General features: G+C 41.4%; 1 protein-coding gene across 4 annotated transcripts in view; it reads left to right on the top strand.

The window, feature by feature from the left end:
• Positions 1–19,050, top strand: part of CEP112 (centrosomal protein 112) — a 359,203-nt gene that overhangs the window by 71,289 nt on the left and 268,864 nt on the right. For all 4 annotated transcript variants that reach the window (XR_012641956.1, XM_074972205.1, XM_074972202.1 and 1 more), the window contains exons 10-14: positions 2,129–2,228; positions 4,065–4,183; positions 6,925–7,068; positions 17,729–17,883; positions 18,245–18,374. Coding sequence is in view for 3 of the 4 variants with exons in the window: in XM_074972205.1 (XP_074828306.1) it covers positions 2,129–2,228; positions 4,065–4,183; positions 6,925–7,068; positions 17,729–17,883; positions 18,245–18,374 (648 nt within the window). In the remaining variant the exon portion in view is untranslated. The remainder of the gene's footprint in view (positions 1–2,128; positions 2,229–4,064; positions 4,184–6,924; positions 7,069–17,728; positions 17,884–18,244; positions 18,375–19,050) is intronic.

Genomic DNA, 19,050 nt, shown 5'->3' with positions numbered 1-19,050 from the left:
TCTAGGCTGTTCTCAGTGGTAGCAGATGACAGAACGAGGAGTAATGGTCTCAAGTTGCAGTGGGGGAGATTTAGGTTGGATATTAGGAAAAACTTTTTCAGTAGTAGGGTGGTGAAACACTGGAATGCATTACCTTGGGAGGTGGTGGAATCTCCTTCCTTAGAAGTTTTTAAGGTCAGGCTTGAGAAAGCCCTGGCTGGGATGATTTAGTTGGGGAATGGTCCTGCTTTGAGCAGGGGGTTGGACTAGATGACCTCCTGAGGTCCCTTCCAACCCTGATATTCTATGATTCTATGAAAGATGCTGGGTCTAGTGGTTGAAGCAGGAGTAAGAGTTGGGGAGTCAACCCAAGGGTTGGAGCCAGAGTCAGAGCTAAAGGTTTTAGCTAGAGCAGGGGTGGGCAAACTTTTTGGCCCCAGGGCCACATTGGGTACAGAAATTGTATGGAGGGCTGGGTAGGGAAGGCTGGGGGAGGCTATGCCTCCCCAAACATCGAGGCGTGGCCTGGCCCCCACCCCTATCCAACCCCCCCCTGCTCCCCACCCCTGACTGCCCCCCCCAGGACTCCTGCATCCTATCCAAACACCTCTACCCCCTGACCAACCCCCTGGGATGCCCATCCCCTATCCAATTTCCCCTGCTCCCCACCCCTTGACCACCCCTGGGACTCCTACCCCTATCCAATCTCCCCTGCTCCCCACCCCCTGACCGCCACCCTGGGGCCTCCCTGCCCCCTATCCAACCCTCCCTGCTCTCCCCGCCCCACGTTACCTGTGGGGTGGGGGAAATGGGGGCTCAGTCCTTTCCCTGTGCATTTCCCCTGCTCGTTTGGCTGCTCTCCCTGGCAGTCAGGCAGGGCTCGCTCCCTGTCTGGGCTTGGCTGCTGGGAACAGGGGCCAAGCATGCTGGAGGTGGAGTGGGGCCATGGTTTGCTCTGCCCCTGTCCCCGGCAGCAGGGCCCAGGCCCCTTGACCACCCCCCTGCAACCTCCCCTGCTCCTCGCCTCCCCCTCCTGTCCCCCCTGCCCTGGAACTCCCCCTGACAGCACCGCCCTGGAGCACCAGGTCTGGCAGTGCTATAGCCGTGCTGCCTGGCCGGAGCTGCAGCCACGCTGCCCAGGTGCTGGGGGGACTGTGACTGTGAGGGAGGCAGGGTGGGAGAGGAGCAGAAGGGGAGGGGCAAGGGGCTAGCCTTCGCCCCGGTCACCATGCTGCCAGGGAGTTCGGCTGGCTCCTCTGCAAGCCTGTCCTGACCCCGCTCTCTGGTAGGAGCTTGAGGGCCAGAGGGAAGGGTCCTGTGGGCTGGATGTGGCCCGCAGCCCATAGTTTGCCCCTCTCTGCGCTAGAGTCCGAGAATCAAGCCAAGGAGTTGGAGTATTAAGCCAAGTGTCAGAGCCAGATTCAGAGACTGGGGGCAAGAATCAAGAACAGAACAGGATGACAGGAACAGGTCCAGGAAGCAGGAACCAGGGCCAAGCTTAGAAGGCAGGATTCAGGAGTCAGGCAAGAAGGCAGGGTCCACTGTAGCAGCCAGGTAGAACCCAGTTGTATGGACAACTTCCTCTGGATTTAAATAGGCATATCGATCAGAGCTCAGTGTGTTCCTCCAGTCAGGCCCAGGGAAACCCTCTCTGATGTAACTTCAGGTTTCATGGTCTTTTCTGCTCAGTTGGTTAGTAGTGAGCCACTGGATGGGAGCAGGCAGGTGACAGTCAATTGGGAACCCTGTGGACCAAGGTTCAAGACCTGTGAAATCTTGATGCCTTGTGAAGATCATTCTTTTTCAGAATCAGTTATTTGTCTGTGTAACATTTTCTCATTCTCTTTACTTTTTCTTTGTTAATAAGGACATTTACACTAAAATAGTATTTTTGTTGCTGAGAAGTTTATATCCTGCTGTTGCCTGCTTCCCATCTGAATTCATCCTCTGTTTATAACCATTGCAGTTGGTTACTGTGGAAATGATAATGTCACACTTTTCCTTACTTCCATGAGGCCAGAGCATCTCTTGACTGCGCAAAACTCTTCCACTGTTATATATCCACATATATAATATTGTTCTTTGGTTGTGGGTTATATTTTTCTTTGCAAGCACAGGTTTGTTAAAGTGTTGTGAATTTCTACTACAGATTTTGGATAGAAAGAATAATGAAACTGAGGTACTGAAGACCCTCTACAAAACTAAACAGAATGAAGCTGAGGAGACTATTAGGAAGCTAGAGAAGAAAGGTGATAGTATGAGAATTTTTTTTTTGCTTTCTATTTTTGTGTATTGGTACTATATACATTAATGACTAAGGGCCACATTTTACCTTTAGGTGCACATGTTCAACTCCTGTTGAATTGCAGTAGGAGTTGTGCGCATAAGTTTGCGGGCAAAGAGTGGCCGTAATTTGTCATTTGACTAAGATGCTCATTGGATTCTCTTTGTGCTCCATTTTCCATACTACATTTTTCAAGAGACAGCAAGTTCTTGTTAGGTTTAGTGCTTACTGGTTTTTGAGGGGCCTAAAATACCACATAAGCAGTGTTTCTTGTGATAGAAATACTTTGATATCTCAAATCCCAATCAGAAGTAGAAGGTTCAGTGGCACATGAATTCTAAAACTAATTGAAAATAATCAATTTGGAACCTTGTAACAAGTTCAACATTAGTTTTAAGCTCTGGGTGGAGAATTGAGCAATTTAGTTATTCAGTGCATTTAGTCCAGCCCTACTTTATGGTTTATTTAAATCTTTATGTCAAGAATTTTGAAAAGTGACCAGTAACTAGTGGGGTTACAGTGGACGAGAAGTTGGATATGAGTCAACAGTGTGCCCTTGTTGCCAAGAAGGCCAGTGGCATTTTGGGCTGTATAAGTAGGGGCATTGCCAGCAGATCGAGGGACGTGATCGTTCCCCTCTGTTCAACATTGATGAGGCCTCATCTGGAGTACTGTGTCCAGTTTTGGGCCCCACACTACAAGAAGGGTGTGGAAAAATTGGAAAGAGTCCAGCGGAGGGCAACAAAAATGATTAGGGGACTGGAACACATGAGTTAAGAGGAGAGGCTGAGGGAACTGGGGATGTTTAGTCTTCAGAAGAGAAGAATGAGGGGGGATTTGATAGCTGCTTTCAACTACCTGAAAGGGGGTTCCAAAGAGGATGGCTCTAGACTGTTCTCAGTGGTAGCAGATGACAGAACAAGGAATAATGGTCTCAAGTTGCAGTGGGGGAGATTTAGGTTGGATATTAGGAAAAACTTTTTCAGTAGGAAGGTGGTGAAACACTGGAATGCATTACCTAGGGAGGTGGTGGAATCTCCTTCCCTAGAAATTTTTAAGGTCACGCTTGAGAAAGCCCTGGCTGGGATGATTTAATTGGGGATCGGTCCTGCTTTGAGCAGGGGGTTGGACTAGAAGACCTCCTGAGATCCCTTCCAACCCTGATATTCTATGATTCTATGATTTTGAGTGCCTCAATATTTTGGAGCCCAATGTGACATATCTTTATGGGGCCTGATTTTCAGAGGGTAAATGCCCAGCTTCTTTTGAAAATCAGGATTTTTTCAGGTGCTTTATTTGGGCACTCAAAATCCCTAGACACTTTTGAAAATTCTGAGAGAATTCCATGTAAACTGCTACTGTTTTTCTGTTGTTCTGGTACATTTAAGAATAATTGGCAGTGCATAAAATCTTGATGCAAGGTATTTAGAGTTGCAATGTTTTTATATTTTCCTTAGGTACTTAATTTGCTTATGTTATATACTTACTGAAGGTTTTACAGAATTCTGTATATTCATATTTTCACAGAGAGAAAAAAAGTCATCAGGAAATATTTTATAAGTAAACAAAACCACAGTGGAAAGAGAGCATCCCATATTGGTTTAAATATCCAGTTTTATGGCATGGAATTTAAGTGTTACATTTGTAAGGATGTTATCACACAACCAAAATCATTTTTTAAAAGCACAAAGATATCAGAAAGTGATACCAGAAAGGAAGACTGGAGTAATCTAATTGCATTTGTTGCCAGTATTGGAAGGGGGCATCTCTTGAATTGGTTTATTTTCTTATTTTTTGACAGTTCAGACCCTTGTTCGTGAGTCACAAGTTGTCCGAGAGACTAAGGAAAAGCAGATTATGGAGTTAAAGAAGTTGTGTGAGCAAAGCACAGATTCTTTGAACAATGACTGGGAGAAAAGGGTAATGGATAACACTTTATTTGCTTTAAGTCTGAAGTCTTCATTCAATAGAAATGTGGAAAGATCAAATGTACAATTCATCATACTGATAACGATTAATTTTAAAAAATTAAAAGGGACACATGCTACTTCTGAAATTATTTTTCTGCATTCTCTGTGCTCACTTTTAGAGTAATGTTGCCAGTTTTTCTTAATATATTTTTCACCTAAAATAGATCTTTGTAAATTTGACCTACTATAAAATTTTGCCATTTTAATTTGTATCCACCACCATCACTACACCTAGTCCTCCAAAACATATGAGCAAATCCCAGTCTTTCTTTGGAGGCTATCTGCAAGCCCTGTCTTTTCCTTTTGACAAACCCATTTGTCTGAGTATACAAGGAAGGTGTCCCGTCACATTCTTCTGGTGACAGTTTACCTGATGTGGATTTTTTATCTGTTGAACTGTGGCTGCCCACAGCCACAATGACTCTTTTGAACAGCTGTTTGTGCAGTGACACTTAAATTGTTCAATAAAAGTTTTATTTACTTTTAGGCTTAATGCAGCATCAGTGTGTGCTGAGACAGATGTATCACAGTACAGCTCCAGCCTTGCCACAATATTGTTGAGACTGTGTGCTGCTAACCCACTGGAGCGGGAGGAAGGTCACCCCAAAGTCAAGGTGCCTCCCTTCCCAGAGACGATGTGTTTAATTTTATGTCTTGGCACCTGGACATATGAGCCAAAGGCTTTGTTAGTTTTTCTTCTTGCTTTGGAAGAAAACTTGCTCATAAACATTGTTTTTCCCGATAGCAAAGAACCTGAGGCAAGAATGCTCAATGTTTTTTGTTTCTTACAAAAACAGTATTTTGACCCTGAGTTCATCATACTTGCTCTGCCTGGACAGTTAACTAGCAAGTGCTATTCCCAAAGCTGTCATTGTCATCAGTGATACAAGTACACAAACAAGGATGCAAACAAAAATGCTATGTTAATTTTACATCCACTAAAAACACAGGAGTGGTGTAAAGGCACCATTTACCCCATGGGGAAAAAAGTGAGAGTTCAGTGTTCCAAGACAATACAATAAAGATGGATAGGTAGAGTATTTTTATAGTGTATATGAAAGTTATTTCATTTTGTCCTTCTTAGGTCCTTTTTTCCCTTTGAATAGACGTTGACCTTTGCAAAGTCACGTCATTACTGTCCTTTGTTGTGTAAGGAGTCAAGCTGTTGATGGGAGACTCAGCATATTTTGCTGATGTAGCGTTGTAGAACAAACTAGGGGCTGTGTTTCCAGCATGATTTAGAGTAAAAAAAAAGTTGCTTCATGTAACATTTACTTTAAAAAAAGTGTAATCAGGTATTCTCTGATTTTGTGCTTACTGAAAAGGCCTTTTTTCATCTGTCCCAAATTTTTAATAAAGAAGACCTAGATAGCCGTAAAATAAAGTTCTTTTTCTCCCAATAATAAATATTGAGCCAATGATAAAATCATGTTAGTTGCTTTCATTATGTGGAGTTCCATGCATTGTTTGGGTAAGAAGTTTTTGAGTAACTGTTACAAGGACTGTCCTATAATGGGTATCCATTAGTTTTCTTAACTTTGGTGGTCATTTTCATATTCCTGTCTGTAAGGATTGGTACTTTTTAATTTCTCTTTTCAGATTATTTTTTAAAGCATGCTAACCACAATCAAGTTTCCTGCAAATGAAAAATAGATTGATTTTTCCAGCACCTACTTTCCCCTTCTATATAGTTTTAATTTTCGTTCTGGGGAAGACTTACATTGTAACTGTTCATAGTACACTCTATGAAGAGGTGGTCCTGATGAATAGCATCACTGCATAAATTTGCATAAAAATCATAAGATCAGCATTTCCAGTATGTTTCAGGCACCTCACAAGGAGACTGACCACTGCTGTGGTGTTTTTATTTAAAAAATAAATATGTATAAATTAATATGGTTTTAACAGATTTTAGTGTCATTACCCACATTTGTGTGACACTGATGTTCTTTAGGTCATTATCGTGGTGAAATGGGCATGTTTGAAACCTGAGCAAGAAGGTGACTTGTTAATCAATTTAGATTTGAAGGTCCAAATTTTTAAATATATTTAGGTGCTAAATCCTATTGAAGCCCTTTTTAAGATGAGATTTTTGGCTTTTAAATCAGCTGGGTGTTGCACCGCTGAGGGCAGCAACTCCTTAATACCTTTACAAATCTGGGCTCAAGCTCTTAATCCAGAAAGGGATGCACTTAGTGTTAGAATGGAAGTAATGTGTTGGGAAGTATAGTGTGGTAGCTCAGACTGGTGTCACAGATAACTCTCTCTAATTCAGGTAAGTGGATAGTTTTGTTTCCAGGGTCCCCAGTCTCATACATTTTGAGACGTACTGTTAGAAGAAGGAAAGTAGTTGTGGAGAGCATATTATTTGTACAGTAGAAAATTTACAAAATTTGTACATTAGTAAGTGGTTCAATTTCAATATTCAAATGAATACAGGATCAACAAAATTAATGGCAAAAACTACAAATATATTTTCAATGTTCTGTAAAAGGTAAATGTAAATTGGTTGGTGTATACATTCTTAAGATTCTTTCCTTTTTAGTTCTGGAGCAGTGATCCAGAAAACCTTATCATGTATTAATAAGGGGGGAAATGATAAGATTTTTATTCTAAAAGTGAGAAAAGTCAGCTGTACAGTTTTATAAGTCACTGAATAGCCTGGTGATTTTTTTTTTTTTTTAAATATAGCTCCACAACGCTGTGGCAGAAATGGAAAAGGAAAAATTTGATCTTCAGAAGAAACACACAGAAAATATCCAAGAACTGCTTGAGGACACAAATGCACGTCTTAGTAAAATGGAGACAGAGTACTTGGCACAGACAAAAACAACTGTAAGTTTTTAATATCTAGATCATGACCACAAATATGAATTGCAATCTTCAGGTTTTGTGCACCTGTGCATTTTGGAATGCTCATTTTTCTTAAGGCATAGTGTATCAGAAAGTATTTAGTCCTTGGTTTATCTGCTGAGACTAATAACAACTGTATTTTTTGTGATGGAGGTTGTTAGTTGAAGTTATTCATTTATAAGGAATATGACTGAGAGCGCCCTTTCATTACCGTAGGCAACCAACTTTCTTTTCTTTAACTGGAAAAAAAGTCTGAGTACACACTGTAAATGCTTTATGAAAATGTTTCCTATTATTAATTTTACTTTCTCACCATTCCTCCTATCTACTGCTTCTCCCTGTTGATGAAGCTGAACTTTTCCTGTTATTTTCCAGTTCTTTTGGTTTACAACCAAAAAAGGTGGTTGATAATCATTTGGCTCAGCTACTCCAGTTGTCATATAAGCCTAACCGTAATCTGTTGTTGTTGTTTGATAATGCTTAATGTGTCCAAGGCATTTTATTAGTGCTTTATGTCAGGGATTTTGTATGTGTGGTCCTTAAAAGTATTTTTAAGAATTACTCCATTAGAACAAACAAATGTTAAATGAAAAGCTTCCATTTTGACATTACCTATTTTTTTCAGTTAGCGTAATGAGCCCATATAACGCAGCGAGTATAGAAATAGCAGGATCCTTTTTCAGGGTACATCTTTTAAGGGTAGATATTCCAGAAGTCATCACACATCTCCCTGTAATTGCTCATCTTTAGAGATCCACCATCACAGTTATCTTTTCAATGTAAAGCCTAGGCGAAACTCACTGAAATCCATTAATGCAGCTACCTCATAAATATGCTAAGAGATGTAAGTGGGTACTTCTAAGGGCATGTCTACACTACAAAGTTAAGTCGACTTAAATTAAGTCGAAATTCATCCACCGCAGTAATTAAGTTGGTTGGGTGTGTCCACACCCCATACATTGTATTGGTGGAGTGCATCCTCACTAGCGGCTCTTGCATTGATGCCCAGAGCATTACACTGTGGGTAGCTATTCCACAGTTCTACTAGCCAAATGGTGTTTTGGGATGGGCTTGCAATGCCGCATGAGACCAAATCATTGTCATGGGGAGAGGGTGGGACCATGGCTTCGACCTCCCTCGATGCAGTTTCCTCCCTTCCTCTCTCCCATGATATCAATGGCAAACAACCCATGTTTTTTCACACCTTTTTTTGAAAGTCTGGCTTAGGCACATGTATTTCATAGCCCGAGGAGCATGGACCTCGCTCAGCTGTGCACTCTTGTTGTGAGCATTACAAACACCTCGCGCCTTATCCGGCAGTATTTCCAGAGCCGAGACAGGAGCTGCCGCGCAGAACTTTGCGATGTCATTCATGCAGCCCTGATGCAAGCCATAGAGCAAAACAGTGCCAGGTTGCTGCTGATAGCCACGCAGCAGCTGAACATGGTGGAGCACCATATCTGATCCCAGGAAACAAGCGCTGACTGGTGCGATCTCATCGTTGTGCAGCTATGGGATAATGAGCAGTGGCTCCTGAACTTTTGAATGCGGAAGGGCACTTTCCAGGAACTTAGTGCAGTGCTTTCCCCAGCCCTGAAGCACAGCAGCACTAAAATGAGAATTGCTCTGACAGTAGAGAAGCAACGTTCAGGACATAGTGGATGGTTTTGCTGCGATGGGGTGCCCTAATTGCGGTGGGACAATAGATGGCATGCATGTCCCTATCTTGGCACCAGACCGCCTTGCCAAAGAATACATAAACCGAAAGGGATATTTTTCAGTCGTGTTGTAAGCACTGGTGAATCACAGGGGGCCTTTCACCGACATGGCATGGTCAGGAAAGGTGCACGCATTTTTAGGAACATAGATTGGTTCAGAAAGCTGCAATCATGGACTTTTATTTCCAGATTGCAAAATAACCATTGATGATGTTAAAATGCCAGTAGTGATGCTGGGAGATCCAGCCTGCCCCTTGCTCCCATGGCTCATGAAGCTGTACACCAGCCACCTGGACAGCAGTAAGGAGCGGTTCAACAATAGGCTGAGCAAGTGCAGAATGGTGATGGAATATGACTTTGGACGTTTAAAGGGTCGCTGAAGCAGTTTGCTTACTGGACCTGGAAGCAGTATCCCCATTGCTATCGCTGCCTGCTGTGTGCTCCATAATAACTATGAGGCAAAGGAAGAGAAGTTTCTGCACAGGTGGGGCATGGAAGTGGATAGACTGGCAGCTAATTTTGAGCAGCCAGATACCAGGGCAATAAGAAGAGCTCAGCAAGGAGCGCTGCATCTCCGGGAGGCTTTGAAACCCGTTCTTGTAATGAGCCACAGTAATGTTCGCTGCTTTTCTGCATTGTGCCTTCCCATACCATCTCCTCAATTGCATCAGTTTTCCTGTATCTCCCTGTTCCCCTCCCCCAACCCGAATGCTAGGAATAAACAAACAGTATTTCATTCTTGAAAATTTGACTTTTATTGCACAAACATAAAAAAACTGAAAGAACAGGAAAATAATTTAACCTTGGGTAAACAGTGTGATAAAATTGGGAGGGGAGAAACCAGGTCAGCTTGTCTGTGAAAGCACAGAAGTCTTACCCATCAAAGGTCTTTGAATGGCCACCTTTTGTTCTTAGTACACTCCCCCAGTGTTGAGTGGAGGGAATACTGCACCTTCCTCCCCACCCGCTTCTTAGAATGTTTGCGGGAGGGGGATTGGGACCCGGTCAATATTTGCAGGCCATTGTGCAGGGACTGCAGGGGGAGTGTAGCCTCAAGCTGTTTTTCTGAAGCTCAACCAGATGCCTCAACATGTCTGATTGGTCCTTCATAATCCACAGCATCTCATCCTGTGTGGCACACTCATGCTCCTGGGATGCTCTCCATATCCAGTTTTTCAGACCATGAAATCCTCTTGGCTCTGAGCTCTGTATCAGCTGTCCTGGAGGCATTCATTATCTCATTGAACATGTCATCATGCATTCTCCTTTTCTGTCTTCTAATCTGGGAAAGCCTCTCCGCTGGTGTGGAGGATGTTCTGAAGGCATGGAAAGCACAAGGCAACCATTGTCAGTGTATTCTCTGGGTCTGGTACAAGGTTGCTATTTAAAAGTCACTCCCCTTATTACACTCAAGTGCAAGCCAGAACCTAATCAGAACCGCTAGCTATTCAGGTGTTCCAGCCATGGTGAGTATGGCCCAGTGGTATGGGCGACAAGTCTTGTGCTGCAACTTGTGGGAACCCTTGTTGGGAGTGCAGGTGGACAATTCTTTCTCCCCTCAGCAACATAGATGTTGCTTTGAGACCAGGTACCATGTTAAGCCTCCCAAATTGTGGTCTTTGTCCAAGGCAGCTCTTGGGGATGGGGGTTGTGGCCACAAGAGAACACAGGAAGCCCACCCCTCTTTCCCTTAATGCTGCTGGTAGCAGTCACCCTAGGCTTTCAGATTCTGAGATGAACTCCTGTTTCTGCCACCCAAACCACTGGCATGTTAGGGAAACTGTGATTGAGGGACCTGGAAATCACCATGGGTGGGGGATCACATGCTCTATTGTTTGCGGTACAAGCAGTTGTAATGAAAACGTCCCCTGTCTTCCCAGGTGACCCTATCTGTAGCGGAGGAGGCAAGGGAGCAGATGCTGCAACCATGTGGGTACAGACCTGGTCCTTATGCTGCTATGCTGTGTACTGAACTGATGCCAGCAGAGTTAATACTGGAGTGGCATGGGAAAGTGTTCTACTGTGCTGGAAGAAATAAGGCAGAAACCTTCTGCAAAGGATTGCCGAGTACCTCCATGAAAAGGTGTCCTGGAGATCTCAATGGAGGATTCCCAGGCCATCCCTGTTACATACCAGGGGGCGCCTTCTTCGTAGCTGGAGTGGCCACTGGGAAGCAGATACCTACTGCACTTCACTTTTTATTCACACTAAACATAAAATATAAGAGCATGTAACCGCTATAGTTCGATTGGAATTCAGAAGCAGAATGTTGGTCAGAGAACGTGAAACCAGGATAAGAGAGTCAGACAGGGTCTTTCTGAATGGCCCTACCACTAGGTGCTGAAATAATCACTTGCCTCCCCGCCCCTTTTAAAGCTTTTATCCAGTAGCATATAAGGCTTATTTTCATTGTGCTACTGTTTCCAAACCGAGTCATCTTCCTAAAGTTCATGCTTGGAAACTCCCATAGACAAACATTTCTAGGAAACTTCAGAAAGTCTTTCTTCCGCTAACACATCCCTTGCCTCCTTCTCAGCTAAACAACACATTAAAGGATATACTGATGAGCCCTCAATTTCCACCTCTTGGGAACAGCTCTGTCATTTTTCCTAGTGACATGGAGTTGAACTCCTTCAAATCAGTGAGTTTCTGAGGCATAGAAAAAGACTATTTCATCCAGTTCCCACTTTGTGCCATCCTCTTTAAAATTCCATTCTCTCATCCATTTATATTGTTCCTTCTCAGTCACCTGGATCGGCAATGTCTATGGAAATTTGTAAAAATATGAATATAGAAAAGTTATAGCTCAGAGCAATTTACTTGGCTTTCAAGGCTTTCCTTCCTCACCTAATGGAAAAGTGGTCCAAGTGTTGATGGACAATACCACTGTGACATGTTGCATTTCATCAACAGGGTGGGGGATGTGGTTTATTGTCTCGTCAGGAAGCAATTTAACTTCTGAAGAAGCTTGCCACATTTATTGCTGTCCATCATGCAGGGGGCAAACAGGGTAGAGGGTCCCAGAGGGGGACCTCGGTCTGTGAAGACTTGAGGTCTCCTCTTCTCGCAGAGACACAAGATTCCCCAGCGAAATGGGAGCTGACTCTTTTAGCCTTTCTCCACATTGGAGATGAGCTGCAAGTTGTGACAAAACTAAAATTTCTTCTTATAAATTCTTAATATTAAATTCCAAAGTCCTACTCTTTTTAACTGTGCCTCTGTGATGCTGTGAGGAAGGCAAAAAGGCCCACCAGGCCTCTGCCAATTTGGTCGAATGGGAAAAAGTTCCTCCTGATCACAGAACAGGCAATCGATGAGACCCACAGGATCCTGAAAATATGGCTCCTAAACTATGACAACAGGGAGGAAGGGCAGGGTAAGGCAGCTAAAGGGGGAAAGAAGCCTCAAAAGACCAGGAAAGGGTTTAAAGCGAGGGCCAATCAGCTTCTGGCTAACCAACGAGAGGTGGAGAGCTCATAGAATCAAAGAAAATTAGGGTTGGAAGAGACCTCATGAGGTCATCTAGTCCAACTCCCGGCTCAAAGCAGGACCAACTCCAACTAAATCATCCCAGCTGGGCCTTGAAAACCTCTAAGGATGGAGATTCCACCACCTCCCTAGGTTACCACCCTCCTAGTGAAATAGGTTTTCCTAATATGCAACCTAGACCTCCTCCACTGCAACTTGAGACCATTGCTCCTTGTTCTGTCATCTGCCACCACTGAGAATAGCCTAGCTCCATCCTCTTTGGAACCCCGCCTTCAGGTAGTTGAAGTCTGCTATCAAATCCCCCCTCTCTCATCTCTTCTGCAGACTAAAGAAGCCCTGTTCCCTCAGCCTCTCCTCATAAATCATGTGCCCCAGCCCCCTAATAATTTTTGTTGCCCTCCACTGGACTCTCTCCAATTTGTCCACATCCTTACTGTAGTGGGGGGCCCAAAACTGGATGCAGTACCCCAGATGTGGCCTCACCAGTGCTGAATGGAGGGGAATAATCACTTCCCTCGATCTGCTGGCAACGCTCCTGTTAATGCAGCCCAATATGCCTTTAGCCGCCTTGGCAACAAGGGCACACTGTTGACTCATATCCACCTTCTCGTCCACTGTAATCCCCAGGTCCTTTTCTGCCGACCTGCCAGTTAGCAGTTGGACCCCAGCCTATAGTAGTGCATGGGACCCTATCCCTACCCTCCAGCGTATCTACCTCTCCCCGCAACTTTGTGTCATCTGCGAACTTGCTGAGGGTGCAATCCATTCCATCATCTAGATCATTAATGTAGACGTTGAACGAAACTGGCCCCAGGACTGACCCCTGGGACACTCCGCTTGATACCCGGCTGTCAACTAGACATCGAGCCGTTGATCACTACCCATTGAGCCCGACGACCTAGCTAGCTTTCTGTCCACTTTATAGTCCATTCATCCAATCCATACTACTTTAACTTGCTGGCAAGAGTACTGTGGGAGACCATATCAAAAGCTTTGCTAAAGTCAAATGGCCCATATAGCTGGCTTAGCTGGTGGGCTGGGAGAATGTCTCTTTGGAGTACTGTACGTACTATTACTTAATCTTCTGGAAGTGTAGGTCTGTACAGGCAATACACAAAGAAAGAGGCAGCTTCTTTAGAGCCTTTGCTTATAGATTTTGAGTATGTAGAAGGAACTATACGTTTGGGGTGGTAGTTTTTATAACCGTGCCTCAAATGTTCAGCTCCATGGGGGAGTATGTGTGTGGAAGCAATAGTTGCTGCTTTTGAGAGGGTACTAATTTTGTCATTAAAGATAGTCCCCACCAGAAGTGTGGAATTATACAGGCAGTGTATTGGAACACCGGCAGTTACTGGGGGTAACCTTTCTTTGTTCAGTCTAGCAGTGGTAGACAATCCTCCAAGAAAAGAAGCAGTAGGCAACTAACCTTCACCTAGATGTGTTCTAACACACTTGGAGAAGAAAAGAGTTCATTCGAATTCCACATAAATTCTTAAAAACCTCAGGGGAACACACTGTGTATTGTTAAAATACTAAAAGGCACGTAATTTGAAAGTCAATTGTGAACTGTATTTACTATACACTACACTGTTTATAAAGTAAATATTAGTTAGCAAAAATCAACAAGTCCCTTTCAAAGAGGTATCTTATACTTTTGTCATCAAGATGAGACATTAAAGAAAAGTGATAGTTTGAATGAGCTAAAGGGCAATGTCAAATACACTTTATTGTGTCATTAATGAATGTTGAATTGAAAAATTAGCATTCAGACCTTGTCATAGGCAACAGTAAATACGGAGAAAAATGGACACAGTCTGTCATCAGGATTGAATTTAAGAACCATCAAAAGCAGACAGATCTTGCTGAGCAGCTCCTGATTTAATAATTAAACAAGGTAGAGTTCAAGGCATGGCTTAAGATGAAAGACTAGACTGTCACTGAAAATTAGTTTCTCTTTGTTTGTTATTTTAGACTTTTTTTTTCATTTTTCATGGCGTTTCATATCATCAGGAGTGCCATTTATTGTGAACAAGTGAATTGGCTGAATGATATAACTCTTGTCAATGTTATAATACAAGCGTTTGTTTTAGTGGGGGAAACATTTATTTATTGGAAAAAAATATATACTTTAGTGCAGATAGCAATGGTTATGAAGTGTGTGTGTGTGATGTAGCATCAATAATTATAAAACACTGAAGCAACAATGGATTACTAGCTATGGAAGCATTTTATGAAAGCTTTATGTAAAGGAGTTCTTGGCATTAGTTTTATTACATAAGTAGCCATCTTGCTCATATTTTCAGCCATCTCTGCCATAGACCTTACTTTACCATTATCCATAGCAGTTGTCCTGTGGTAAGTGTATATGTAGGAGGATATTTGGGAAAAAGAGAAGGGGCAGGGAATGTGTGCACACCGTGCAAGTGATTAATTGAAAGATGAGTTAATGGTCTAAATCATCAAAATCAGTGGAGTCGTTCTGGACTTACATCTGTGCAACTCAGAGAAGAATGTTTGGGGGAGGAGTTTGGGGGTATGTAATATGAGTCAGCCAACTTGAGGTCCTGAAGAGTGAGGTCTTCTTCTAGAAGCTGAATGTCACCTGTGTAATACAACCAGCCACTTCAAAGAGTTGAAAGCATAGTGTTGCTCCTTAAATTCTTTCCCCCAGAGCTCTCATGCTGTATATTTTACTAGACTGACTATTTATGGTAAAAGGCCCTTAATAGTTGCATCTCATAATTTGTGATATTACGTAGTAAGAAATATATGCTGTGCTGCTAAAAGGCATCTTCACTTCCTAACATTTTAAATAATATTTTGGGTGAATATTGATGCTTAATCTTGACTGAGTTTTTTTTTTATTAATTTTTGTTAAGATCCAGAGGAACTCTCAGTCCCTACCCTGAGGAGTTTATAGTGTAAATTAAATGGATAATTCAAAATGCATTGAGAGACCCAGAGGAAGGCTCTGATTTAGAGCTTTTGTGTCTTCTTTTTAAACATTTGGGTGATAGCATTTTCTACAATGACATGGTTTAGTGTTTGTCATATTAAAAATGTTTTGAGGATGGACAGATTTCATAAGTGAGAATGCAAGGAGAAAGAGGGACTTCCTTAGGAATGGGTGACAGTAATTTCAAATTATAAATCTGTAGAAAAAACTAAGGAGGGCCAAAACAAGTTAATAGTTTGGAAGATCCTTAATGATTCTTGATTGGAAATTGAGTGTGAAATCCACCATGGGGTATAATATGAATACCCATGGTGATTAGATTAGTGCACAAATCTAGATTGCGAAAGCACTCAAAATTGATTATTAATTATTATTTTATTATTAATACTACATGTACATAATAAAAATGCCAACTGTTTTCATGCAATTTATAAAAGATATTACCCTGATTTGAAACTACTACTGTATCTTGTTCTAAAACTTACAGCCATCAATGCAGATTTTCCATGTTAATTGTAACACAGTTTCATTGCATGCTACAAGCTTCTTAGGGGATTGGCTTTGTTCTGCCCCACTTGACATCTTAAGTTATCTTTGAAGGCACTGTTCTCATTGGCAATTAAGTTGATAACTTTTTTCTTGCCAAATTTCCCCCAGCTGGCAAAGTGGGATATCCTCCTTATTTTATCATATAGTTCAATCTATTGGGTACAGGATGTCTGAAAGCTGCTTTTTGTCAAAAACAAGATAGTAATCTCCACTAGCTACATGACAAATCCTGTAACTTAAAAGTAAAATATACTTGACTTTCTTTGTTGTCTAAACAAACCAGACCCTGCAGCTGGCTTTGCATTGATGGAAAGAGTCTCTTTAAAATGCAATACAAGTGTATGGTTAAGTTTGGTGTGTTTTAGACTGTTTTGCAAAGCTTGAGTAATGCTATTCTGATTGCATGAGTGTGTCAGAAATGTCTCCAGGTACATTTAAATATACTACAAAACTTGAATGGAGTTGACAGATGTTTGAGTTTTTACTTTCCTTTAACAGAGGGTGAAAATATTCTTCCACTTCCTCTCCCTTCCCCCACCTCCAAACCTTTGTTAATATAAAAATAACTTTGATTTGAACATCCTGAAAAGGCAGCTGTGTCTTATTTTCCCACCTCTGCCTTCTCAGGAATTCTATTCTCATTTCCTTATACACTAAGGTTACTTTAGGAAAGAATGGAGAAGAGAAAAAATATATATTCTTTGGAATTCTCAGATATTTTTATTTTAAATGCTGAATGTCATGAAATTGTGTTTAACACAAAAATATTCAGTGTACATTTATAATTTATTGAAAAGGGATTCATTATAAGGAGAGGTAAACATAGAGGGAAGCAGGCAGGGAATTTGGAATGCCTGTGTTCTAGGGCAGATCCTGATTGCTGCGTCCCCTGGAGCCAGGGTGTGTGTCTCTGTGATTCCAATTTCCCATTTTTTAAATGGGGATAATACCACGTACCTCATGGGGTGATGTTTGTATTTGTGAATGGTATTTGTTAATATTTGTAAATTGATATGAAGACTTACTAAAAATGTGTCAAGCATTATTGAATATTGTAATATGTATACCATAACCAGTCCTCTTAATAGCCCCCTTGTGCCGCACTTATCAGTATATCTCAAAGTATGTCATACACATATGTGAGCACACTCAGATATACAAAGAAACAGTATTTTATGTATGGAAAATGTCTTTTATCAGCTGCTATATCATGTTATTTTTGCAATCTCTTAGATGTGACACTAAAAGAGACTGGCTGCAAATAATGAACAACTCCTGAATTCTTCAATTCTTTGGTCTCTCAGTATATTTATTGGGAACAGGCATTAGCCATGATTTCATTTTAGTAACTGAATAAGTATTTTATTACAGTAAACATTTGGTGCCAATATAATGTACAAATTAAATGAATTGGATTCCATAACAACACAATAAAGGCTTTATCTGACCAACTGACTTGTTTGTTTTTGAAAGAGACTACAAATAAAGAAAATATTTATATGTTTACTGGTATTAGTCTTGCAAGTTGTTTTTTGGGGCTTGGTTTTACATGCAGACTATATAGTCGTTGATCATAGTGGTGTTTGTTTCTGACAGGTATGAAATAACTCAAGATACATTATCCTTAATAGAAATTTTTTCTTTAAACTGTTTGTTTTGCTTCATATTATAAAAACTTTAATCTATAGAAATCTAGTGCAAGTATTGTTCCAGTTTGGGTCTGGGGGCAGAGGTTACACTTTACTTTGTTTGAAACATGTATATTTTGAAAGCTTTGATACATTATAGAATTTACTGTCCTGATTGATGACAGCTTTGCTTTTATAACTCTTGTTTCTCTGGACCACCAGAGAACCACAGTTGCTCTAGGCTGTTGAATAACAACAGGGGTGTGCACTAATTTATTCTTAACAATGACCTATTCTTTTAGAACCAGATGGTCAAAGAACTGGAGGCCCGTGTCCAGCAGCTGACTGTAGAGGCTGAAAATAGTAATTTACAGCGTCAGAAATTATCTCAAGAAAAGACTGATCTAGAGCAATGCTACCAAGCAGTATGCACTGAACTGCAAGAGATGAAATCAAGGTAATTAATAAAATAGAGTTTAAACCAAAGCAATTCCAAAACTAAACATCACTCTCTGTCTACAAGAAAATCAGTGCTCAATAATTCAGCCTTTGGAAATTGTCATGAAAATTTAGCGACCCAGGTGCAGAAACCACTGTTCGACACTCACCAAGATGATGATCATGAAAAAAACAAATATATTTTACATTGTACAATTTTATTTTACACTTTATCAATTGAGAGGACTAGGTGGGTGAGTAGAGTTTTGCAGAAGCTTGAAAAATTACATAAAGCAAAATTACATAAAGCTTCAAAAATTACATAAAGCAAATAAAGTGCCAAAATTTCCATTTTATTTTTCCTTTATTAATACTTGTAGGTGTAACTCCTTTCAGAAAGAGAAGGATCGCATTATACAAGATTATGAACAGAATATTCAACAACAACAAAACAAATATGATATTGACATAAGTTTTATGAAACAAGAACATGCTCTCTCTGCAGCTAAGGTAAGTTTACAGACATACAACCTCCCAGGAATAATGGGTATAAAAATGCTTGCCTATCAATTATGTACATAAGGGGACAAATTTTCAAAATGGTCTGTAAGGCTTCAATTGCACAAATATTAAGACACGTGAATAACTTTACTCAAAGGAGCTACTCACTTTCTTGATGGCTTGGGGGGGTCTGTCTGTAGAACTTATGAAATTTGGTTGATATTGTGAAGTTGTGCTATGAAATTGCTGTATTTTTTGAATGCCTCAATATGTAAGTGGATTCCACCCCTTCACGTATGACCATGTCACATCCTCCTAGACCATATACAGTGCAGGGTTGTTAGAACTCAGTGACTTCTCTTCAGGTGAAAACACCTTGGAACACTGGGTGGACTCAAGCTTAGGAAAACTAGTTTTATCCTACCCCTCTGCAGGGAGGTGGGAAAATAGGAGCAATGGAAAATAACCAAAATATAGAACAAAGAAAGCCAGGTGTTGGAAAGGGGGGCATATAAAGAGAGGAAGAGCACAGCTAAGAGGAGAGAAGGCAAGCTGGGGAAGAAGACTTCATGAAGGAGAAGTAATGCAGTGTGGGGGCCTGTATGAGGGAGCACATCCTGCCTGCCTGCCTGCCTTTGTGAGCCCAGATGGCCTCCAGGGACTCCCAAGGGAAGGATGAACTAAC

Source organism: Natator depressus, chromosome 14 (assembly GCF_965152275.1).
Source record: "Natator depressus isolate rNatDep1 chromosome 14, rNatDep2.hap1, whole genome shotgun sequence".
In the NCBI taxonomy this organism is placed as follows: Eukaryota; Metazoa; Chordata; order Testudines; family Cheloniidae; genus Natator; species Natator depressus.
This window is presented reverse-complemented; position numbering and strand designations above follow the sequence as displayed.